Genomic DNA, 25360 nt, shown 5'->3' with positions numbered 1-25360 from the left:
ATGCAGTTGTTAAAATAGTTCATATTTTTCTAATAATCAGATTAGAAATGAATGAACGAACAGTAAAGTTATTTACAAAAAAGAGTATTCTGTTCACACTTGTGGAGGTAACAGGGATTTTGGGCTCAGTTTGCAATTACTTTTTTTATTTTACTTTTTTAATTAAAAATATTTTTGTTGATTTTCAGGAGTTACTGTGACAGTCTGGGCTACCATCCCCTCAGTGCCGCAGACTTCGGGAAGATCATGAAAAACGTCTTTCCCAACATGAAGGCACGTCGACTTGGCATGAGGGGCAAATCAAAATATCCTTCTCTGGACAGCTTTTTGGTGTCCCGCCTGGCTGGGCCTCGGTCGCGAACATCTGCTCTTGTAGTTCATCTCGGCCCTAAATATAGAGCCGGAGAGGAATGAACAAACAGCGGGACCAGTGGCCGTTGAATGGCGGGGCATGCTTTGGCCTCTGGGGCGACAGACCGGCCCTCCACGTTCCACAGGCGTCTCGCATGCACTAAACTTTCTGGTCTCTGACGTCTGACGTTTTGGCATTTGGAAAGGGAACAGAGGCGGGGCGAAATTAAAAATGTTTAGGGCAGGTGAACTCTGGAGCTAAAGGCGCGCCGGTGCACATTTTATTTATACTCAAGACGCATTCGGAAATAGACCTTGTTTGTTTTCACTGGTTGGGATGGTAACCGAAATTCAATATGACCTTCCGAGCAAACAGGGGGTCGCTATGAAAGTTAAAGGCCATGGTCTGTGTAACAGTGCCTCTGAGCCCCAAAACGCTACATCCCGTATAGCTATGGATTTTACTGTCCGTGGCACGTTTCAAAGTCCACGCCGTTCACTACAGCTGTTCCTGCGCCGGGCTGTGGCAACCATGAACTCGGGGTTGGAAGCAACGGCATGTCGGACGCAGCGGTCGCAAGGAATTCACAGCCCATTAGCTGTGAACTTGTGTAGTGCGGCTACATCTCCTGTGGAACGGCGTCAGGTTAATCATGGCCTCACAGGGCTTGGTGAACCACCCCCGGGCATGGATGCACTGTCCAATCAGAGCCGGGGGGGGGGGGGTTTATGTGTTTGTCTACTAATTCTGTCCAGCAGGATTGTAAGATTTAATTTAAAAAATGTTTGTGCTGTCTTTCGGGCACGTTCTTGCAGCACATGGTGGAGCTCTGTCCCACTGGCTGGGTTCAGGTTGAGTAGCCATATCCGTCTTGGCCTAGCCTGTCATCATGGCTCCGCATTCCTGGACTGCGATGGAGTCCCTCTTATCTGACTGCCTGAGCTGTCTTCTGTTGGGGATTGTATTTAATTTTTGTGCCTTATCAGTAGATCTTCATGTGCTGCTCCTGACATAAATCACTGGGGTGGAAGGGCAGGTGGGTTGCTGTGGTGACAGTGTAGATATGCTGCTGTTACACCATAAGCCATGATCTGCTTGGGATGAGACCAAAAGCTTTCGACCAGATAAGCTCTCCAAAAGTCAATGTTTTCCAAAATTTTATTCCTTAATGCAGCCTCACATACTGTTACAGTGGGCTGAGGAAGAAGGCGTTCGTACACATGCCGTCGTTACCCAACCTGGACTTGCATAAAACAGGAGATGGGGTAGGTGGACCTGCTTCCTCACCTCGCTGTGCTTTTTCCTCTGTCACTGGGTGATGTTTTGCTGAAGAAATTGGCAGAGGTGGGTAGTTCAGGTCCAGAGAGTAAAAGTCCATTCCAAGATTTTGTTTCAAACAACCAGTTGAGTACTCTGTGACTGTGACTCTTTATGTTCAACTGGCTGGTTGGAACAAAATCTTGGAATGGACTTGAACTCTCTGGACCTGAACTACCCACGTCTTGAAATTAGGTAGCAGAATAATTAAGGATTAATGATGAAGGAATAAACTAATTTGGGTATTAGAATGGTGTACTGGAGAGCTGCAGTGTTTCTGAAGTGATTTATACTGTGTAGAGTACAGCGGGAGGCGGCTCCAAAGCCCAGGAAGTACAAGCGGACAGTTTGTTGATGTGTCTGTCTGCCCCCTGCCAGTGTGAGGTGCTGGAGGCCTCGAGCCAGCTGGCTGGCGCTGACGGGGAGGTGCGCTCGGCCGCCTGTGGCCTGGTCTGTGAATGGGCCCAGAAGGTGCTCAGCCGGCAGTTCGACTCCGTCGAGGAGCTGGCCCGCTTCCTACTCAGCAGCCACTACATCGGCACCAAGTCGGTGGCAGCCCTGACGGTCATGACGGGGGCCGCTACAGGTACAGGCCCACAGCCGCGTGTGTGCTTGCAGTGTTGGCCGATTTCGCTTAGGCATGATGAAATGAGGGACAGAGGCACCCACACAGGAAAACACAGCTGGCGTTGTTTGGTAACAAGGGCTAATTTGCTCCATTCATACAATAGGTCGTAACTCCTCCCAAGCAGATGTAATTTAAGGGGAAGGAGCGCCATCTGCTGGTTATGGGTAGTACTGACATTAATTGCATGATCTTCATGTTGTGTGGTGTATGCTGGCCTTATGTAACCGAAGAGAATAATTTGACCGTACCAGACACACATTCGTATTCAGATGGTAAAGATTCACATTCCTGGTTATAACTATTTTTTTCCCCCTGGCACTATACCATCTCAGGGACAAAGACGCCAACACAGGTGTCTGCGTTTGTGCCAACTGCGGAGGCCAACTCCTTCCAGCCCCAGGTGAAGACCCTGGCGTCGCCTTCCATCGATGCCAAGCAGCAGCTGCAGCGCAAGATCCAGAAGAAGCAGCAGGAGCAGAAGCTGCACTCGCCACTGCCGGGCGAGGCCCAGGTCCGCAGGGTGGACGGCGGCACCCCTGGCGCAGGACACGGCATCCCCTGCAGAAGCCCCGCCCTGCTGTCCCCTCAGCCAACCATTGGCATCGTAGTGGCTGCCGTCCCGAGCCCAATCACGGTAACCTTGCACTTGTGTTGTATTGTAACTATATTCTAATTGTGCCTGTAACTGTGTATTGCAAGCATATTGCTTGTTGAATTTATTTTATTATTTATTGTATTTCTTAATGTTATTGATTATTTTTATTAATTTTATTAGTAAGTGAATTTTACTGGACTGTTTAATATAATTTGATTGTTATCGGTGTGTATTTATTTCCTACCTAGATTTCTAAAATATGCTTTCATTTTATTACACTCAATCTGTCGTTGCTTAATTTTATGATTGTTTGTCCAGTCCTTATTTTTAATGACTGATAGGAAATTGCACTATATCTGCCGCCCTCTGAAAGGTTGTTTATTCTTGTTTATTAATTACTGTGCCTCTGTTCCTTTAGGTACAGAGGAGCAGGCAGCTAATGAGCTCTCCCAGCCCTGTGGGTGCACCAGAAGGCAAGGTCGTTCCAGTCAACTTTCAGGTGGTCACTCAGTCTGTGCAGTCAGTGAAGCAGTGCCCCAAGACACCCCAGAATGTCCCTGCCAGCCCCGTAGGTGACCGCTCCGCCCGGCACCGCTACGCCCAGATCCTGCCTAAGCCTTCGGCCAGCAGCGCCATCACCCTGCGTTCCCCGCCCACGCTGCTCATCACCAACAGTCCCATCAAGGCCGTGATGCCCACGCCGCATGTCAGCTCTGTCAACGTGGTGAAGATGACCGCCATATCCCTAGCGCCCAATGGCACCGGCACTAGTGGCTCCACCTCCACCCCCCTGCGACCGGCCTCTGCCGGGGTGGGCAGCACCGGATCTTCAGAGGAGCCTAGGTCCGGCGCACAGGTCCACAGCGGTCCCACAGCTCTTGTGCAGTCACCTGTGCCCAGGCATGGACGCGTGGCCACGACTCCTACGATCGACGTGAAGCCGGAGCCTGAAGCCATATCCGATGCCAGCCGGGTAGACAGGCTGCTCGCATCTCAGGACCCTGACGGTGTGCAAAAGGGTGTGGCAAATGCCAAGCCCAGGGCTTGCAGTGCACCCACACCACATACCAAGGGGTCCCCAGCGTTCCACGGAAAGTCTCCGTCCAACGGCAGCACTGTGGTAGCTTCCGCCGGCAGCAATAACGACAACGGCGAGGGCACTTTTTACTTGACCATTTCGAACCAGGCCACCAGCATCAACTTGTCGCACAGCGGCATTGCCCAGGCCACCTCATCCCCAAAGGAGGCCTGCTTGGGCTCTAAAAGTCCCCGGAAACGTACGAGCATTGGGTCCGAGTTGAACCAAGCTCCTGTCAAGAAGGTCTTTGTCACGCAGCAGCCCATCGGGAATGCTGACAGTTCGAGATTGAATGTCGGTTCCGCTCTGAAGAAAGCTTCAAGGGCAGGGGCTCCGGCCCGACCCGAAAGTGCACCAGCAATTGTACCCGGCAAGGTGACTGTGAAACTCAACTCCACCGTCCCAACTCGAATTCTTGCACTGACCGATTCTCCCATCACGAATGCAAGTGGCTTCCAGACAGTTGTGAAACCACAGGCCGCTCCAGAACACAAGGATGAGGGGACTCACACTCTGGATCCTGATGACCTCCTTCCAGAGACCTCTGCATCCAGTCAGTCCCTTCTAGAGCAAATTGCCAGCAACTTGCAAGCTGTGGCCACCAACTCCGGAGTACTAGACTCCTCCGCTGCCAATGGGTTTAAGAGCTCTTTGTGGGAGGAGGGACAGCTTGACAGCATTCAGCAGCAGACCTATGTCCAGCAGATACCTGATCATAAGCAAATAGTCACGCCAGCCATGGACCAGATACCGATCATGGCTTCAGATGGCAGTCAGCTCAACCTCCACCAGGACATTGTTGACTTTGCAGGAGGCCAGTCCAGCGTGGATTACTTTCCATTTAACGATGATGAAATGACCCAGGACAGTATCGTTGAAGAGCTGGTGCAGATGGAAGAGCAGATGAAGCTGAACAGCAGTCTCCAATCTTATGGTAGCTGCGTCGACGTAACGCTGCAGGGTCAGTCGGCTGTAATGCAGGGTGCCATGCTGGCCTCCCACCAGGTGGGGGCCACCTTCTACCACTCAGCCCACAGCAGCAGCACTCCCATCCAGACGCCTACGCCAACCCCGACGCCCACCCCGACCCCCACTTCTGAGATGATGGGGGGAAGTCAAGGTCTGACGCGGGAGAGTCCTTGCTCCAGGATGGCGCAGACGACCCCTGTGGACAGTGCCCTGGGGAGCAGCCGCCACACTCCCATTGGGACGCCACACTCCAACTGCAGCAACAGCGTCCCGCCCAGCCCGGTGGAATGCAGAAACCCCTTCGCGTTCACACCCATCAATTCCAGCATGACTGGATACCATGATGCCAGCATCGTCACCAGCAGCCCCGTCAAGCCCATGCAGAGGCCAATGGCCACCCACCCAGACAAGGCCAAACTGGAGTGGATGAGCAATGGGTACAACAGTGGCGGCGGGACGTCCGCAGCCTCTGCCGGCATTGGGATTCTTCCCAGCTACCAAGATCTAGTGGACGACCATTTTCGGAAGCCTCATGCCTTTGCCATTCCTGGACAGTCCTATCAGTCCCAGTCCAGGCATCATGAGTCTCACTTGGGCCGCCTGACGCCCATTTCTCCGGTGCAGCAACAGGTCGCCGCCATGGCTGGTCTGGCCAAGCAGGAAGGCTTTGCAGTGCCTGCTCCTTTGGATAACAAAGCAGCGTCTTCGTCAGGCACCAGCACCTTCCGCTGCCGTAGCGTCAGCCCGGCTGTGCGGCAGCGAAACCTGAGCGGCAACACGGCCTTGGCTAATGTCGCCAGGTCCGCCGCGTCCTCTTTCAGTTCACCTGTGGCTCCAGAAGTGCTCAGCATTCTTGCCAACAGCCCAGACATCGGTGTCGGTAGCATGGCACAGAGGAGCCAGTCGGTGCCACTCAACGTGATGATGCAGACTGAGGTGCTTCCGGTGCAAAAGGCAGGCAACAACCAGAACATCACCAGCGTCCTGCTGAGCAAGATGGATCCAGATGGTGATGATGCCGTGCGAGGCCTGGGCATCAACAATTTGCCTTCAAACTACACTGCCCGCATGAACCTCACCCAGATGCTGGAAACTGACCCCAGCCTCTCTAGTGCCGCTGATACCCAAGCTCTTATTAGCCCTGGCCCTTCCACGTATGAGTTTCAGAAGCCGACTTACCTCATTAAAAATGCCAGAAGTGAACAGATAAGCCTTTCCTCTGCCGACAGCCAAGCACAACGACGGTCTGAGGAGCAACAGCCAGAGTCTGTGGAGCAGCAGCTTCAAGATCAGCAAGATCAAAGTCAGGCACAGTTGCTGGCCCAGGATCCACAGCAGCAGCATCTGGACTTCAACAGCACTGTCAAGGACCTCCTAGGGGAGGACGGCCTGGACCCAGGGTCCCAGCTGGTGGGGCAAGTGGCATCGGAGCTGAATGCCGTGGCATCAGATTTCTCCATCACGTCAGAGCTTTCTAGTAGCATAAGCGACCTGAACACTTTAGACGCAAACCTGCTCTTTGACCCCAATCGGCAGCAGGGACAGTATGAAGACTCGACACTGGAAGAACTGAAGAACGACCCAATTTTCCAGCAGATTTGCAATGAGACTGTGAACTCCGCCGGCTTTGACTGGCTGGAGAGCAAAGACCATCCCACAGTTGAAATGTTGGGTTAATGGTTTTATTTAGATTTTTTTTATGATTGAATGTTAGTTCTATTTTATTTTTGTTTGTTTTTTCTTTCTTTTAGAGAACCATCTCTATGTAAAGGTTCTATAGCACACTGCAACATGAACCTGGACACTGACATTTTGTCCAGTACGAAGTGCCGGGCCAAACAGAAATGATCATTCTTTCTGTTTGGGTTTTTTTTTGTTTTCTGTATGTTTTACTTTATGTGCTGCATCAAGGTGCATTGCTGGTGCTATTATGTCCTCTTTCTACCCGTTTTCCTTAAAATCAAAACAAAATCCTAAATGATCACAGCTGAATAATTTAATCAAAAAGACATGAAAGCACTGTTGCATTAGGACATAAGAAATGTTAATTTGGACTTAAGTTACTTTTTCCCCCATCTTAAAAAAAGAAACTCTTAAAATTTTATTTGAACAATAAGTAATATTATCTCAGTCACTTGAGGTCATGTTTTTAAAAAACCTAGATTTGTTTAGTAGACAGAGGATGCATTATTTCATGGATCAAGTATTTCGATTCTTCTAGACTGTTCTTAAAAGGCAACCTTGTTTACTAAACAGGTTTTACAAAAAAAAAAAATCTTGCTTCTGATAAATTCCCGAAGACTGCATTGTGCAAACGAACTTTGTGGAGAGAGTTGTGAGTGTGTGCTTACAGATATTATAAGATATGTTGTATATGTACATACATGTATATGGATTGGCTGATAAGAATATTTCAAGTAGCTGACACTAATAGTTTATGAAACTTTCCTTTCAGGATTGTTTAACAGGTGCTTGTCATAAGCTGAATTAAAGGGAGATATGAGATCGTTTACCAAATCAAAAGAAATGGCTTTATCATCCAAATGGCAGTAGGAATACTTTAGGTTAATATGAACTCGTACTGTTTTCCCCCCCACAATGGACAAAATCATTTTTGCCAAATGATTATATTTTTCAATTGGAATTTGACATAGGGTAAGGCTTCTAGTGAGCAGGTACCCGCAAGGTGCTTCTGTCTGAAAAAGTTTCATAGCTACTAGTACCGTCTAGCTTACAGATGAATTAAGCATTAAAATTAAATGGCAGCTGTGGAAATCAGTCTGTAAGACACCTGAACTGTTAAATTTCATTTCCGTTTTTGATTTGAACAAACATCTCACTTTATCTTCACTTGTTACACTGGGTGCTGTAAATCGCCCTGCGATGCTGCAAGCTTATGCCTGGTGTATCAATGTACATCGATACGTTTGCAGTCGCGCTGGAGGACGAGGCGTCTTTGAGAGCAGTGGGGTTATTCTTGGCGTTCTGTTACAGCGGCTTGGTTCCCTCCGTTTCTTTTGTAGTTCACCATTCAGTTAAAATTTTAGGTTATGCTTTTTGGCGGCGAGGGGATAATTTTGAACTCATATGTTCAAGATTCAGCTCATTTGGTGGCAAAATAAGAGATGTAAAAAAAAATATAAAAGTTGATCAGTTGTTACTGGAAATATTAGGATTTCAAGTAAAGTTAGAAATACCCCTATACCAAAGTATTATTTACTGAGGCATTAGTGGAGGATATGTACGAGAATTAGTTGAAGGGGTTAATTGTTCCTGGTTTAGTTGTGCATTTTAATCGCGTGTTTGCAACTATGCATTTCTCTTTAATGCCGTGTTTTAGCTACTGAGTTTTACGTCTATTGATTGCATCCTCAACCCTCATTATTCCTCCTTGCGTTCTCAGTCTTGGCTGTTTCATCTATTCATTGAAAATATTGACGGTGGTATTTTCATTGCTGAGAAACATGTAACCCTCTAAATGAAATGTAATTACGTGCCATGGTTAGGCATTAATGCAAGAGTAAAAAAGAGGAAAAAACCCAACCTATTGAAATGCCATGGAGCGGATGATTGACAGCTTGCACGTTTGGCAATGCACAGAAATAAAATGCGTCTCCCTGTACTGTTGTAAATCCAAAAGGAAAATGACCTGGACTTTCGCTGAGTAACATATGGGACATTTTTTTCTAGTTCAGAATAATTGTTCAGTGCTTGTTTGGGCTTTAAAAATGCCAGGCTACAGGTGGAGAAGCAATATAATCTATGAAACTCTAAGCATTTCAAAATGCATGTATGTACTACATGTATGTCTCAGATAAGGGAGAAGAGTCATTTCTTATTTAGGATAAACACTGGAATTAATCTGGGCCTTTGGTTTCTAAAATAAATTCTAGTGAGTAACTGCATAGTAGCTTAAAGATCACATCGTACAACGAGAATCACTTTCAGTGATGAATAGCAGATATTTTTGGAGTTAGCCAAGTTTTTACTACAAAACAGATGACTCTGTGGCATGGTGAAAATCGGGGGGCTATTATGAATGCTAAAAGGTGCTTCACGATCCTTTTTGCGTAGCGATTATCAACTTTGACTCGCAGTGTTTTAGGGTTTCAGCCTTCTCAGCCTTATGTCCATACCAAAGAAACGCTGTTCACCAAGCCCGAGAAGAAAATGGGATCCATGCTTATTTTCCATTTGCTCTCCCATTAATGCTTTGCAGTAAAAGCACTGGCTTATTCTGGCAAACAGGTTGGACATTCTGTGCAAATATGGTGGCGTGAAGGCTTTCATTGTTTCTTTAGCCTGCAGTGGGAGTTAACGTGTGGAATAGGAGCGGTAATAGGGTGGGGGGGGGGGGGGGGGTAAATTTATATATGTAATTTTTAAAGCGGGCAGCATTTCCGCAGCACTGAGAACCTTGTGTTGAGAAGCATGCTGAGAGCCACACTACTTAGTCTGGTATTTAAAACTGTTGAAGTGGGATGTTCTCCAGGTGAATTTTGTTGTAATTGTTGAAAATCCTGTTGAACTTCCATTTGTATATATGACAGATTTACAGAAAACAGGCCCAGTCTATTGAGAAGCTGTATTATAGTAGAGATTGTGAAATATTTCTGTGCTCTGACAGAAATACTGTACTTATCATCCTTGATCCCGTAGCCCCCCCCCATCAAGAGAGAATTTTTCTTCAGAATCTCATTCTTGTACAGTCAGTGGCTTCTGGCTCGTCTGTTTTGTTTTGTTTTGTTTTTTTTCTTTCTGACATTTATAGTGGTCCGAGTTTGCAGAGGAGATGTGTGCTTAGCATAAGAACAAAAGCGTGGCTTATTGAGATACATCAGTGACATGTTGGTGGGATTCGTATCGTCCTGTGACAGAGATGTCTTGTGCCCAGGACTAGGCAGCAGGCAAATGGAAATTCAGCGGCTCGAAATTTCAGCAAAGCTTTCGAAGGTTCACATTATTGCACTAAACTTTTTATGAAAAGGGTTTGGCATCCCTTTTAGGACAAATGCAACAATTATGGCCCCCAAAATATTTTTTATAAAGAGTTTAAATAAAAAAAAAAGTTAACTAAAGAAGGAAACATGTCATCTAAAAAGTGACACCATTTAATTGTCTTATGTAGCAATTTGCATTGATCTCAGTGAGATAAAATCTAACTCATTCTCATGCAGGAGAATATAAAAAGAATTAAAGAAAATTTTAAAAAAAAGAAAACTTTATTAAGTCTCAGTCACCATGTCGATAAATGATCATTGGTGTGCATGTGTGTTGGATTATATTGTACAAACTATTCTTTACCACTTTCTTTCCTGTAATGAGGACTGGTTCTGTTGACCAGCAAGGTATAGCTAACTCACTATTGCAAAGTTAGTTGCATTGTTTGATGTTTACTAATTCAAATTAGTATGTTCTGTATGTTCTGTTTCTTTTTTTTTTTTTTTTTAAGAAAAATGCATCTTTGTGAAGATTCATTTTCTAAACTTTTTTTTGGCAAACCTGTTTTAAGTAAGCACTGATCTTTGGACTCGCATTATGAAAAGACACTTCTCCATGCACAGGGGGACCAGTCTGCAGCCCTCGTTGTGCTCTATTCTTCACTGACCCAATAGATCCTCCTCTGAACCCATCTAGGCTCGTAGAAGAATCTTCCATCTTGTTGTTGTTGTCTGGTGTACAGCGGACCGTACAGTAGTAGCATTTCAGCTGTGTTTTACTTTTTTTTTTTAATTCAAAGTGCTCACAGATGTTGAGAGTTTTTCTAAGTGGTTTTAAAAACCAATAAACTTTTTTTTTAAGGAACCTGTTGTTTTTGGTTTTCTGTTATCTTCTGTGTGATGGATGCTTACTTGTGGTTGACCATTAACTATGAAATTGCTTAATTATTTAATTTCAGAATACTTTCCTAATAACTTGGATTTAGAAAAGTAGCCACCTTGGGACATACTGTTTCTTTCAGTCCTAAAAAAAACGTATCAGCAATATAGATTGAAGTTTCTGTTATTGTGCAACTCTGGTTCCATGTTTAGCATGGATTAGTGTTAAATTGTGATCTTTTTTCAGGTAAACTACAGTAAACTATTATCTCGTTTATCATCCTGAGTGGAAAGAGGTAATACACGCACGATACAGAGTGTGACTTACCTGGGTAACACCCCCAAATATTTCATTATTATTATGATTATTGTTTTTATATTACACTTACGTCTGGGCATATAGGGTATTAGACATCTGGTGTGTTTTAATATTTTATAAAAAATACTTTTCAATTTAACATTGAAATGCTCCCTGATACCTACAACACCTATTATCTCAAATTACTAAGGACAACTGAAAACTTAAAACTATACTTAGGATCTACACATCATGTTTGAAAGATATGTGAATTTGAAGGTGAATATCTCAAAAAATAATTGGCAGAGTCCTTTTTTTTTAGTCTCGTGATATTTTTTTTCATTTGTGTTTTTATTTCCGGTATTTCATAATCGACCCAGCTGTAGGCCGCCTTGACAAAAAAATATAGCCACAAAATATTTGATCATTTTATTATTTGGATACTATTTTTTTAAGATCAGTAGACTTTGAAGCTAACTTCAAAAATCCAAACTCTGCCTTCGGCTCTACTGCCTGAGGGACATATGACGACGAGCTTTTACAGTCAGATTTGCGCGAAACACGCAAACAGCGTCCCCGCCTGGCAAGCCGAATTGCCGGTGAACGCTGAGCGCGCGTTTGGTGACGTCATCGCCACGCCCCCGGCCCCGGCCCCGGCTTCCTGTTCGCCGCAGGTCAGCAAAGACGGGCCGCTGGGGGGCGGGAAGGTGCTCGCCGCTTACATTTGCGCTACGCAACGGGCTTGGAGGAGGAGTAGTAGGGGGGCGGAGGCGGAAGAACAGAGCGGCCAGGATGGTGGACAGCGACATAACAGCTCCACATATGACAATTTAATCTGCGCCGTAACAGACGCAACTTAATGCTGAAACTGTAACCGCTGGCCAGCAACTGGATGCTGACGAAGGAAGCGGCTCGCATTGTGGGGGTGTGAAGTTAGCTGGTTGTCGCAAGTTTCGCCAGTTTGTCCCCAGTAAGTCGGACCAGACGGAAAAACAACGATCAGGAAGCATGAGCACGTCTGCAGTGCCTGAGGTCCGAGGGCTTCCGACTGACGTGGTAAAATACCCTGCTGTTTGTTACTGACTGTCCTCTGTGTGTGTGTGTGTATGTATGTGTATGTATGTGTGTGTGTGTGTGTGTGTGTGTGTGTGTGTGTGTGTGTGTGTGTGTCAGGCCATATCGTTTTAGGTCACTTATTTGGCTGGGAAATAGCAATGCATATTTTTATATCTATACAGTTGTTGTGGATGCAAAGACTTAATTCAAATTCAGTCAGATTGGCACCTCGTTCTTCTCTTATTATTATTTTCATTTTTATTACTAACAGCAACAAATGAAATCTTTATTATTTACTACCGTTGCGTTTTCTTGGGTATTTATGTGGCTCTTTTGTTAAGTTGGCTATTTTCTGAAGTGTTTCGGCCGTCTTGCCTTGAATAGCACCTCACCCCATCACGTGTCTGTTAAATGGTTGCAAGGAAACGATAACATAAGCGCCAAATTTAACAGCTGTTTGCGAGGTACCTGCTGGTGATACTGTCCTGAAGGGCGAGTGTCACACTTGGCCCAGCTAGGGTCATTTTTGTTTTTTGCTCTAAGCAGCTTTCTTTACGTCTTAATTTCTTAATCACCAGGAGAGTTGGCTGCTCAGAAAGACTCATTAAATAGTGATACTGTATTTATTGTGGAATAGATAGATAGGCAGCTAAGAACAGTTAGTGTATAGGTGGTAACAGACAGCAATGCTTGAAGTAAGGATTTAATCGTATCATTTTTCTGCTTATTCACGTTCCTTGGTGGGTGTGCTGCCGATCTCACAGGAGGAGTCAAGAATCCTGAGAGTGAAAGTTGTTGCTGGAATTGGACTCGCGAAGAAGGACATCTTAGGAGCCAGGTGAGCGCTTTCGGCTCGTTTGGCGTGATATTCTTGTTTTAAGAAATGGCTTTTTTTCCCTTTAATGTCATTAAAAATCTCGTAGAGTCTTGCCTTACTGCCAAATTTTTTAAAAAAGATGGGGACTGGTGGTGACTTTGGCATGCGAAACTAGAGGGATTTCCCTGGGTAGGTTTTTACGGCAGCAGAGACGGGAACACGTCAGGCAGGTTTCCTAAGTGATTTATTCATCGTTTGAGGTGCTTCCAAGGTATTGTGACATGACAATGAGATGAATTATCGCAATATACCTCCCCCGTGACATTTTGCTCGGCCTTTTATAAATAGTATTTGCTTTCTTCATTTTGTATTATGTCCTGTTGGGTATAGACATTTGAGAATACTGCTTTTAACAAGAACCTCCTGACAGTAGAAGTTGTCATGTTATATGACATGATGATATGATATTGCACTGTATTAAACTAATCATGCTGGGGAAAGATCATGTCTTAGTATCTCCAATGTCTGTGATCTCAAAATGGTTGAATTCCTTTTTAATTCAGGTCCATGCATAATTAACTGCACTATTTTGTGGTGGCTATAGGTGTCGCTGTTTTCAATGTTTCTTTTTCCTAGGGTAAAATTAGGACTTCTTGGAACCACCAACTGCGATAGGAACATGCTTTCCAAGCAGACTCGTTAAACGCAAGGCTGCCCGATACTAGAATTATGCTTGATAACTGCTTATGCATATGAGTTTGATATTGAAAATGATCTTTTAGTAATGTTTTTGATGTCAGCCTTGTGAACAGAGGTTCTCCACACAGATGACTATGTGGTACAGAGCCCCCCCCCCCCAAATTAAAACCTATATATTATAAATGAATTATGAACACTGTAAATCAGTAGAGCTGTGTTGTGACCTTCTTCATTGTGCCTAGTAGTGATCCTTACACAAGAGTGTCACTATACGATCCTGTGAGTGGGGAACTCACCAGTCTCCAGACTAAAACCATAAAGAAGGTAGGTATCCATACTGTGACTTACGTCCACTTGCAGCTGCCACTGTATTTTATTCTGGGAACAGCAAATGACAGCAGATCTTTGTCCTTTCTCATTGCTATTCTCAACCTTTTGCCTGAAGACGTTGGACCCAAAGTGGAATGAGGAATTCTATTTCAGAGTAAGTGATCTTAAGTGGGTCCTGTTCTTATTTAGCTGTATTTTTTTATTCTTTGTGCATGATACTATGTTTATTTCACTTTGATTTACTTGGGTATACTTGAATTAGCTTCTGACCTGGCAATGAAGGTCATTTGAATTTCATCTCACGTTGTCACGTAGGAAATATTCAGAGTTAAGTGTTCCTGAGATTTACGAAGGTGCTTACTGTGCCACTGTTGTTAGAGATACAACGTTAAACCCGCTGTCAGCTGGAGGGAGTTATCTTGCCTTTGCTGCCACGGTGAGATGTTTTCATTAACGACATTAACCCAGGCTGTACCAGCGATTGTAGCCTTGACGTTTCTTTCTCGATGGGAGGTGTGTCTCATATCTGGGTACGACAATGCCATGCTGCTTGGCTGTGTGTCTGCGTTTGGGGGTGAGGAAGCAGCGTATAATCTTCAGACATATTCCTCCCATTTGCAGCTGACGGATAGTTTGATGTCACGCTGCTTTTCGTCGTTCTTACTGCCTCGCGTGAACCCACTATTTTCTCCACCCAGCCAACATTTCAGCAGATGCTGTCGTAAGCGCTGGTTGGCTCAGTAACCTGCCTATAAAAACCCACGTGGGGTTTTTCTGCTTAGTGTTCAGCTGTTTGGGTCACAGATCAGCTTCAGGCTGAGACATCGACACCCACTGCAGTGGTGGCTGATGCATCTTCAGAATAATTCACTGCGTCGCTCGGCCCAGCTACACTGTCAGAAAAAAGGGTACAGCCCTGGTACAGTTTTGTTCCCCAAGGTACAAACAACATCAAAGTACTCAATCCATTTATGTACCTAAAAGGTACATTTACCTACCGCTTGGGTACAGTTGGCAGACCCTTGAGGGTACAGCCCCAGTGACTAACTGTACCCTTAAAGGCACAAATTGGTACTTTTTTCTAACAGTATATGGCAGTATGTGACTAAGGCAGGACTGTATCGAATCTGTGTTAGTAGTGTGGTAGCTGTGCGTGTTTTTTAGCCACCACAGCCAGCGTGGCTCTGACTGCCATCGTGTGTGGAAGCATGTTGCCCTCCGCTGTTGGCCGTCTTCCTTCCGGCCGTCCCGGAGCCTTTGAAGGGCGGTAATTGGGTCAGGGGTCGCTTCTTATTCTCTGTGCCAGTTCTGGTTGTCGGTATAATGGCATGCAGCTGGTCTCTCCTTATTGCCTCCTTCATCGGGGATTGAAATCTGGAGAAGTCAGCGAGGGCGGGGCCTGCGGCTCCTGGTCTCGGCTGAAGGTCGCACAGGGACCTGGAGGAGGCTTGGTTGCTTTTTTAGGTCAAACCTGCGTTCGTTGTTACTGCAAAACAAAGTCCTTCTGTTGCATTAGCTGCCTGGTCCCCACTTCCCCTCCCCTGGAATGAAAGAGAGGCTCCCTTAATTAGTGCAGAACTTTAAATGATATAATAATAGGTGAATTACAACCCATCAGTGCACACTGCTTTGTAGGGGGGGGTGAAGCGAAGCTTAAAAAAGACACGGCGTGAGAGGTATGGTGCTCTTTCACGGTGATGCTTTAACTTTTAGCGTGACCTGTGTTCTTATCATCACCCCTAGCTGTGGGGCTGCGTCCCAGGGGCACGCCACCTGTCAGTGCGGCCACTGGCCCCACATGATGGCCATGTCTGTTTTGGGGGGGTGGGGGGGAAGCTGCATGCTCTCTGCCACCTTGGCGTGGGGCCGAGCAGTCTGGCCCGCTCCCCGCTGGATGTGCTTCTCCTCTCTTAGGTCCTGCTACATTGCCAACTGGACGCAGGTTACGCTGGCTGTGCTATTTCTCACGCCTCTGTCTTATTAATAGCGTTATATGACACATTGTGGGCTCCCTGCAAGGCATGATTGATAATTATTGCTTTTGATTTCCATCCATCTTCCAACTGCTTATCCTGGTTAGGGTCAGGGGTCCGGGGGGGGGCGCTCCTGGAGCCTGTCCCAGGCAGCACGGGGAATGAGGCTGAGCACAAGCTGGTGAGACACACGCACAATCAGACACTACAGGCGATTCAGAGATGTCAGTTAGCCTGACTGCGTTCGGACTGCTGGAGGAAACCCATGTGAGACGGGGAGAGCATGCAAAGTACAGACACTCATAGAGCGGGGGAGGGAGTCAGGCCACCATCCCTGGAGGTGTGAAGCGACAGAGTCCACCTCTGAGCAGCCCTGCATCCCGGCACACTATAAGAGAATGTGCTCTTAAGCTCACATGGCTATTATGGGTATTTACATCAATACACATGCATCTTGATGGTAAATAGCTCTTTTATTTCATGATTGGTTTCTTGTCTAATTCTGCAAGGTAGGGTGTGATCTGTGTTCTAGAGAAGCACCTTGTCCCTCGTTTAAACTGCAGGAAAGGGGTTGTTAGTGATGGACTTAAAGCGTAATGGAAGGGGACCTGCTGTGGCTGTTTGGTGCCGTTTTTTTTTTTTTTTAATTTGCATTTGATTTTGTTTGGCTCTCAGCAATGGAAAGAAATGAGCTCTGATATCGCCAGCTTTGCATCTCTGTGTGTGTGCATGTGTGTGTGTGTGTGCGTGTGTGTGTGTGTGCATGCATGCGCCTACGCCCGAGTTCCCATTTTTGTAATTATTACATTATGGGGACCAGATTCCTCCACAGTGAGACAAAAATTTCAAATTTTTTGCCTTGCAGGGACCTTTCTTTGGTTCCAGCAAGGATAACGTTAATTTTATAAAAATCTGTGAATGCTACAAAAAAAAAACTAAAAATGGCAAAAGTCTTGTATTTTGTTTGGTTACCTATGGTTAAGGTTACGGTCGTCTTTGTTGGGATTAGGGTTATGCCCATAGACATGAATGGAGGCTCACACGCATGTGTGTGTGTGTGTGTGTGTGTGTGTGTGTGTGTGTGTGGTGCCTTCTGGGCTTTAGAGTGGTGTGATGCCAGTACTTAAGCACTGTCCTGCTTGCTTACATTTTTAATAACCGTGGTGTCGCCTATAGTGAGTGAGTCTGAGAGCAGAATTTGATACGTCTCAGTTTGTATACTGAAGCAGTGAGGAGTTATTTTTGTGATACTTGTTTTATAGTCACAGATGATTATTTGTGAAGCATAACCCTGTTTTTCCTGCATCCATATAGGTTACTAGGTTAGCATGATTAAATGAAAACTCACTTCGGTTGGCTTATGCTAATAAGGTGGAAATGTATTTATATTGAGATAAATACATTATATTGTTACTCTCCTGTTGAGTGCAAGAGCTGTCATGTTTATGTAAGATCTCATGTTTCCTGCTGGCTGTAAAAGTGGCTTTAAAAAGGTCGAAGGAATGCTTTGTTGGGCTGCCGAACATTGGAGTCTGTTTCTCCAATGTCCTGACAGCTGATTAGTGAGTGTGAAGTTTCTCTGAGATCTTTTCAGCCATACTGGGTTACTGTCCTCCCCCAAAAGTGTGGGCCCAGGGCCCAGGGACTGGGAAAGCGAGAGCTGCTCCAGAACCAGAGCAAACACTGGGCACCCGCCTGTGCTGACATTTCATCCATCTAATGGCAACTATTGGGGCATTTTTAAATATTTTTTTTTGTTGCAGAATGCAGAGCGACTGTATATCTGCTAACTGTGCCTATTGAAATTAAAACTTTGTTTTCATTTCCTGGTTTAAACACCTTCAGTTCCTCATTTTTATACTTGTCAGACAGCTTGAGCACAGTGCACATTGGGGGTTGTTTTTCCCATTGCTGTGTAATTTATTAACAGTTTTCAAAGACCGTATCAAAAATACAAGGGTGTAGTATAATGTTTTTTTGTGGGTGATTTATTTTTTCTGCTTTTGAGGCTGTCAGTCTGATGACTCTCAGAAGGAGCCGGGGACTGGTGCCGCTGTTTGGATGAGGGTAGACTGGCAAAGGTCCGCTGATCTCTCTGTCGTTTCCTTCTAGGTGCATCCCCGCAAGCACCGGTTGCTGTTCGAAGTGTTCGACGAAAACCGCTTGGTAGGTCTCTCCAGCCCGGCTCGTTGGCGGCTTTCATAAGGCCCATCTGTGCGTCAGCAGTGTCGCTGCCGGTTTTATTGCCGTTCATGGGTACCGTAGTCACCTGCTGCACAGATACAGCTGTCTGTGGGACGGTGACATCTGCATTAAATCTGCAGCAGTGATCAAAATTCATGCTTTCTTACACATTGTGACATTCGAAAAATGCTTCTTTTTTTTTCCCCCCCACCCTATGATTGTGTTGCTAGATTCATTCATTTTTTGTTTGTTTTCTCAGCCCATATTTGGAAAACTAATTTGCAAAATTCACTCTGTTCACAGGATATGTTTTCGGAAACATTTCTGTGGATTTAGTGAACTGAATGCAATGAACTTTCTGACTGTCTGACAGTGAGTTTTGGTCCCCAGTACTGGAACAGACTGTGAGGAAGCCTGATTTTAGGTCTTTCGCATCTCAAAAACAGCAAAATGTGACTTATGATTTTTAGGAAATTTCCTCAAACCAGTGAACTGTGTACAAATGAACTGTGTTCAGAAATGGGAAGCAATGAATTAACAATTTTATCTGTGTTGTTTAAATAGGAATCTATGGCTTAATGGCCTGACCTTTCAGGGACCTTGAATGGGCCAGTGTAGGATTTTATGGCCGTTTTAAATCTGTAAAGCCTGAGTAGAGGAAGTGGATTGTGCCCAGGGTGGTTTAAGTTAGTGTTAACTGGTTGCCAATGAACCGTGACAAAGAGCATGCGTCACACATACGGCACTCTCGCTGACCACAAGGAGGCCTCTTCTCGGCTGTCAGACCGTGCTTTGTGGAGTTTAGTACTTATGGTTTGAGTTTCTCAGGGATGTGGGTTTATCGGGGCGCTACTTTCCAAGGAGGCCATCAGACCAGGATGCCGGGGCGAGGTGGCTGACCCTCATGATGATGCTGGTCGCCGTTCCCAGCTGCCCTCAGACTGTGTAGCTCTGCAGAGGTATTTCTGTTCCCAGAATCCGGTCTGTGGAGACTGTATGGAAGCATCTTCCCAAATAGTCGGATACTTCATTAATTTGTCTGCCTTAACACACAGCATGATTCATGCAAGTCATACTTATGCTGATCACTGGGCTCCGGAGTAGAAAGTCAATTTGCAGCAGGAAGTCGGATTCTGAGGTTAAGGATCGGAGCACAGAAATTTGCATTGGGCTCTTTCCAGGGTAATACCTCTGCACATAATTGTAATATTGTAATTGCAATATTCAGGAATTCCCTGTTTCCCTTGTCACCATATTCCACAGTATTTCAGCTTGCCTCTACATGGCTGTCATTGTCATATTCTGGAATATTCCAGTTTAGTTTGATCAGTCTGCTTTTGGGTAATATTTCAGTAAAGCCTTTATGCGCAGCCCAAACCCTTAGTAATCGCTATGCTCTCGACTGATGGAACACACTGTGAAGAGCAGCACACTGGCGTCGAACCAGCTCTGCCCACATGCAGGTCTCATATGACAGGTGGTCTCTCTCTCTCCCTCTGAGCTGTCTGATTCACAAAAAAAGTAACAACGGCCGTCTGTCTTTCTCAAGATGGGGCTTTATTTATGCCTCTGTTTCTGTCTGGTGGCCCAGAGAGGGCTGAGGGGCCCCCATAGGGCTCCCGCCGCTCCCTCTGTGGCCCCGCCGCATCTCTGGCTGTTTCTTCAGGCGCAGGCAGCTTCTCGGCACTTTGCTATAAACGCCAGTAGCTTCCTGACCGCTCCTTCAAACCTAAGCGGTTTCCCGAGTATGGAGGCTATGTGGAAATTAAACACTCGGTTTGATGGCGAATTATGCCAGACCTCATTCCTCCTGATTTCCTGTAATTCTATACGGCGGGTAAAAATATTAGCGGCTGTAGAGCGCAGTAGAAACTTTAGACATGTGGCTACTGCGGAGCGGAGCGCCGGCTCGCTGCTGTGCCGAAGTGCACGGGAGCCTTCCCTGCCACTGAAGCTGTTTTTCTGGCTTGTCTTTTTTTTGTTTTTTTGCTTGTTTAGGTTTTTTGCCAACCTCGGGGAGGGGCCGCGGGCATCGGACCAGCGTAGACAGATCGGAAAACTATAATTAAAGTGGGTTCGGTCGCTCGTGAGCTCGACAGCTGGGCTTGGTCCTCCGGAGCCTCCCGGCCCCTCGGAGAGACGGCCTGCCGGGTCTCGATTTCGATTGGTGTCCGCATCTCCGGGGTCCGACTGATGACCCCCCGTGGCTGTTAACTCCAGTGCTGCCGTGTGAACAATGCGGCCCGTCCCCGGAGCTATTTTGGCCTTGCGCCACAGCTAATGACCTTAATCTCTCGGAGGGGACCCAGAGAAGTCCGGTAGTGGCAGCCTCTTCCCCAGGACACCCTTGCCATGCCCCTCTGACGGCATGGCGCGACGGCTCCGTCTGCATTTCGGCACTCGCAGGAGCAACACAGAGCCGCTGTGGGAGGGGCGGCGCTGTCGCTGGGAGGACAGGGACTCCGGGACACCGGCGGAGGCCGGCTCGCAGCCGAGGGGGGCACCGGGCCAGCCCCTCTGCTCATCGCTGTTCATCCCTGGGGTTAACGGACACAGGAGCAGGAAGAGCACATTTCAGATCTGCCTGCAGCCACGGCGTGTGAGCAAGGATGCCAGCGAGGATGCTGGTGGAGATGCCGGCACACGACCCTCCCCCAGCCCGGATGAGGCCTCCTGTAGCAGCAGCGGGGCCAGTGACTCGGGCTACTGCAGCGGGGGCAGCGCGGTCGAGCCCGATGACGTGGATCCGACCCAGGCCACGGCGCCACCCCCTCTCAAGCGCTGCTCCTCTCTGGTCATCTTTCCGCGCAATCCATGCCACACGCCCCCAGCGGCGTCCGTCGACAGCTCTCGGCAGCTGCCGCTACCTGCCGGGGAACCCCAGGGGTCTGTGGCGACGGCTGTCAGCAGCCTGCGCTTGTGCACGAGCGGGGGTGCCGTGTCAATATCCAGGGGTGCCAGGCCTGTGCACTGCACTGCCTTCCTGCCGGACAGAGCCCAGGGCGACAGCGGTGGCAGCACCGGACAGGTTGGCGGGGCTCAGCGCTCCAGCCTCCTGCTGCGTTTCTCCCGGCCGCCTCGGCACGCCGCCGGGTCCTGGGTCCCCGAAGCTGGGGCTGAGATCCGCAGGCCCCAGGCGAAGCTCTTCCGCAGCACCTCGGCCTTCTGGCCGCGGCCAGTTCCGGCAGGGAGGCTGGGGTGCGGCTGCCCCCGTGCCCTGCAACGCAGCGTCTCCCTGGATGCTCCGCGCTCGCATGTGCCGCTCCACGGGGGCGTGAGCACTCCGGCGCAGGTGCACATCCGCGTGAGCCACGGCCGGGTGGGGAGGCCTTCTGCAGTCCTGGGAGATTTTCATTCCCACTCGAGAAGTGATTGCATCCAGAGCCAGGGACGGTGCACTGGGGTAAGGGCTCCACCCATGCGGGCGTGACGGCTCGGCATGCGGCCAGTCATTCATCTGCTGATAATAATTGAACGTCAGGTGTTTTTTTTTGGTGACATGTTAGTTTAAAGTCTGCTCCTTAAATATTTATAAACGGTGATTAGTCATTTGATAATATATTAATAGGTAGAAAGATTGTTTCATAAACGTCATACCTCCTAGTGTTTTTAAAATGTCTTATAAATCGCTTGCAAATATAAATCAATGGGTTAGTAAGTATACTGAGAAAAGAGGTATAATTGAGCATTTACAAGCTCTTCAGTAAGTACTTTGTGAGTCAGAAGTAAGGTGTCTTTGTAATACACTTACAATTAAATTTAGAAGTGAATATTTAAATTTACTAATATAATCAAATGATTAGTAGCAGTTTTTTAAGAGCTGAAGAGCAGAGTAAAGTGTCATGAAGCAGATTGGCATGAACTGAAATGCAGCCTCATGCTGGCTTGAATGTGTTCAGCCTTGAGGGGGCCGGCCTCTGGTCGCCATCCGCATGGTTTATCCACTGCCTTCCGGAAGCATCCCTGTGTGACAGACTGTTTCGGGAATGCTGTCCGTGCCTGAGGTGTTGGTGTGCTGGCAAACACAGGAACAGCAGAGAAATGGGGATTCTTATGGGGGGTGGTCCTTTTTCAAAGGGGTGTGAGTGTGTCTTAATGTTGCCCTAACCGGGAGTTTGTGTGCGCTTGAGTGTGTGTGTGTGTGTGTGTGTGTGCGCGTGTGTGTGTGTAGTAAAACCTCATTTGGATAACCTCAGTTTTATGAAAATCTGTGAATGCAATCAAAAAAGTAAAAATGCCAAAAGTCTTGTATTTGGGTTGGTTACTTATGGTTAAGGTTAGGAATGGGTAGGGGTTAGGGTTGTCATTGGTAGGATTAGGGTTTGTCCCAAAGAAATGAATGGAGAGTCCCCACAAAGATACGAGTACAGGTGTGTGTGTGTGTGTGTGTGTATGGTTTGTGTGGAAATAACTGTAGTCGTTACTGTTTTACACCAATTTGTATCAGTTATAAAATCTCTGGGTTAACCACATACATACTGTTTGCAATATTACTGTACTTTTCAGCCGTCAAACAGCTTTTCACCCCGTGGGATTTGAATATGCGAACTTTTGCCTTCTCCTCTCAGCATTATTGTGACCCAAGAAAATCAGTGCTAGATGTAAAAATATCTGAAAACATTTTTTTCTGACAGGAAACATGAATTAGCCATGTCCAGTTGATTATGATGGCAGAAGGTTAAGGTATTAGTGATGAGCCATTAAAAAGTGATATATCTGTGGTTGATATTTAGCCTAATATGTAGACGCTCCCTTGGCGCTCGGGATGCAGCCATGTGTTGTACTCATCAGCGTGCTCAGAGTAAAGCCGTATTTGGAAATAGCTTTCGTAAAATAGACATTTTAAATCCCTGATGGGTGACGGGTTTATGCCTTTAGGTGGTGCGTCCAAGACGAGCTTGGTGATGATGGAGCGATGGTAGCCCTCCCAGGAGTGACCTTTAACATCTCGGTGCCGCGTTCTGCTATCTTCTCAAATGGACTTCAGTCCTAACTTGTGACAAAATAAAACATCAGCAGTCTTTCATTGCTTAACATTCTGATCTGTGTTTTAAAATTTTTCTTAAACGACTTAGTGGATATACACTTAGCATAAAATGTCTGATATGTGAGTGCAAAAAGAGCTCAGGAAAAGGCTGTGAAATGGACTGTTCATAGATTATTTTGAAATATAATCTTCCTGTTTGTTAGAGATGTTTTGTTGGCTCTGTGAGAGAAGATTCTGCACTGAAATCCCTCGTTCCAGGGTGGGTTTTGTACAAACTCATAAAACAGCTTATGCATAGTTTTTTTCCCTTTTGGCTGACGAGTCCCGCCTTACAAGCGCGACGGGCTGTTTTGTTTACGTTACAGTAACTAGTTAATGGTGTGCAAATGAAACACTGTCGGGGATTAATGAATCTGATACCTCTCCAGGAACAGAATGTACTGCTATGTGTGTGCATGCACGTGCGCGCGTGTGCGTACGGGGGTGTGCATGCATGCGTGGGTGTGCATGCGTGTGTGTTTGGGAGGTGCAGGGGTCTCCTTTTTATTATTCTGCTGGCACTCTGTCTTCATTTAAAATATTTACCCTGGGTTAATTATAGGAGCATGTGTCTGAGAGAGTGGACCCCCCCCCTACCTCAGCTATAAATAAACAACCTCAAAATATTCCTCCTGAGTGTGAATAGTCTGGCCTGCTGTGGCAACACAAACCCGTGGTACAGGTGTTACTATTGGGGGTCAGGGCTCGCCAAGCTCGCCGTCCTGCAGGAGGATGCCGTTACAGCCCTTCATGTCACCTCATTTGAGGCTTAATTCACACTTATCTGCCTGTCTGCTTCCTGTGCACACATAATAGCCTTTGCATGTATGTGCATACATGTATGCATGATGTTAGGGTGCACAAATAATCTCCTTTCATACAACATGCCTGTGTGTGACTGCGTTTCTTTTTTTTTAATCCAAATCGTTCCCCTCTTGTGGCTTGATTAATTCCAATGTTATGTGTGCATATAGAAAAGACTCTAAGAAGAAAAAATAGGCCTCTCTCTCTAGTCTATTTTTTTTCTGCTGAAGGTGCCATCTGCCAGTGGCCGGGGGTTCATCCAAAATGTCTTGTCATCTTGTATTAACTTTGTTTGTTTGTTGACATTAAGTGGCTGCTACCTGCATCACAAATGTTAATTTTGTATTTAGTTACGCTGGAAAGCGACGTCTTCTTTTACCATAGCTGCCTGCCTCTGGGGCCCTATAAGGTTTCCCGTATCGTTTAGCTTGGGGGAAATGCTTTTCCTGGAATTAAGTAACTGTCAGAAACACATTACTCCTAAAATTGTTTCTGAATTAGATTTTCTTCAGTGAGAATAATGGCAATCTGCTCTGCTCAACCATCTGTAAATAGAAAAGAGGGTGTGGAACAGCAGGCTGGCACACTTTCGCCTGCTCCTGGGGGTGTGGCCCGTTTTCCTGGGGATGGGGTGCGATGGGATGGCCCAGCCCCCCCCCCCCCCCTCCTCTTGGGGCTCCTGGGAGAGCCATCCGCTTCAGCTCAGCCCGGGGGTCTGGATTCTTCACTCAGGATGCTGATTTGGTTTTCCTGTGGAATCCCTCCCCCCTTGAGTCATGGCCTAGATCAGAGATGCAATATTTTTATTTCTCCTCTTGTGTGGTGGTGGGGGGGGGGGGGACGCTCAGCTTCCCAGGCTGCTGTGGGACTTCAGCAGCAGCTCATATGAGGAAGCAGTCTGACTGCACCTGCAGGCCAGCGCGGTTCACCTTGGCTTGCACATCTCTCACAGGTCCTTTTTATTAAGCTGCATTTTCTCAGTGCCGTTTATTAGTGTCATGGCTGGTTAGAATGTATCTGGGTTTAGAGCTGGGTGGGATTAGGCTTTGAACCATGGAATGCAGATTCAAAAGAATGAACTGCTCACATTTTTAAAAAGGTTTTTAGCAGTTGGATATTAATGTCAGTACACTCAGTTATGTTGCGATTTTGTCTCATTTCTCGTTAAGGTTCTGATTTGTAAGTTTATTTGTTTAGAGGTATTTACAGGGTGACATCCCTTCATCCCATCCTACAGACCCCAGCCTTTCAGAAGTAACCTGGTTTCTTTGGTATTGCCTTCATTGGGGAGGGGGGCGCACATTGATGGAATGTTGTCCCTCGGGTATGACGGCTAGTTCTGAGGCCCAGCGCCTCACACTCAGAGTCTGAGCGGCCAGCCCGCAGCTGCAGGATTCCGCTTCCAGGATGGCGTG

At 46.7% G+C, this 25360-nt stretch overlaps 2 protein-coding genes across 5 annotated transcripts in view; both read left to right on the top strand.

The window, feature by feature from the left end:
• The window catches only part of LOC111844995 (DNA-binding protein RFX7), a 33348-nt gene extending 22604 nt beyond the window's left edge, over positions 1–10744 (top strand). Inside the window, exons 5-9 of the mRNA XM_072717973.1 lie at positions 189–308; positions 1536–1617; positions 2048–2255; positions 2630–2931; positions 3311–10744. Coding sequence (XP_072574074.1) covers positions 189–308; positions 1536–1617; positions 2048–2255; positions 2630–2931; positions 3311–6616 — 4018 coding nt within the window. The 3' untranslated portion in view covers positions 6617–10744. The remainder of the gene's footprint in view (positions 1–188; positions 309–1535; positions 1618–2047; positions 2256–2629; positions 2932–3310) is intronic.
• Positions 10745–11717: 973 nt separating this feature from the next.
• Positions 11718–25360, top strand: part of nedd4a (NEDD4 E3 ubiquitin protein ligase a) — a 28559-nt gene continuing 14916 nt past the window's right edge. Inside the window, exons 1-5 of one of the 4 annotated variants that reach the window (XM_023814075.2) lie at positions 11718–12112; positions 12877–12950; positions 13871–13952; positions 14074–14112; positions 18044–18097. In XM_023814075.2, the coding sequence (XP_023669843.2) occupies positions 12065–12112; positions 12877–12950; positions 13871–13952; positions 14074–14112; positions 18044–18097 (297 nt within the window). In that variant the 5' untranslated portion in view covers positions 11718–12064. Of the gene's footprint in view, positions 12113–12876; positions 12951–13870; positions 13953–14073; positions 14113–18043; positions 18098–19950; positions 21519–25360 lie in introns of those variants that run through there. The other 3 variants (XM_023814076.2, XM_023814074.2, XM_023814072.2) reach the window with 3 other exon arrangements.

This window comes from Paramormyrops kingsleyae, chromosome 11, assembly GCF_048594095.1.
Source record: "Paramormyrops kingsleyae isolate MSU_618 chromosome 11, PKINGS_0.4, whole genome shotgun sequence".
Taxonomy (NCBI): domain Eukaryota; kingdom Metazoa; phylum Chordata; class Actinopteri; order Osteoglossiformes; family Mormyridae; genus Paramormyrops; species Paramormyrops kingsleyae.
This window is presented reverse-complemented; position numbering and strand designations above follow the sequence as displayed.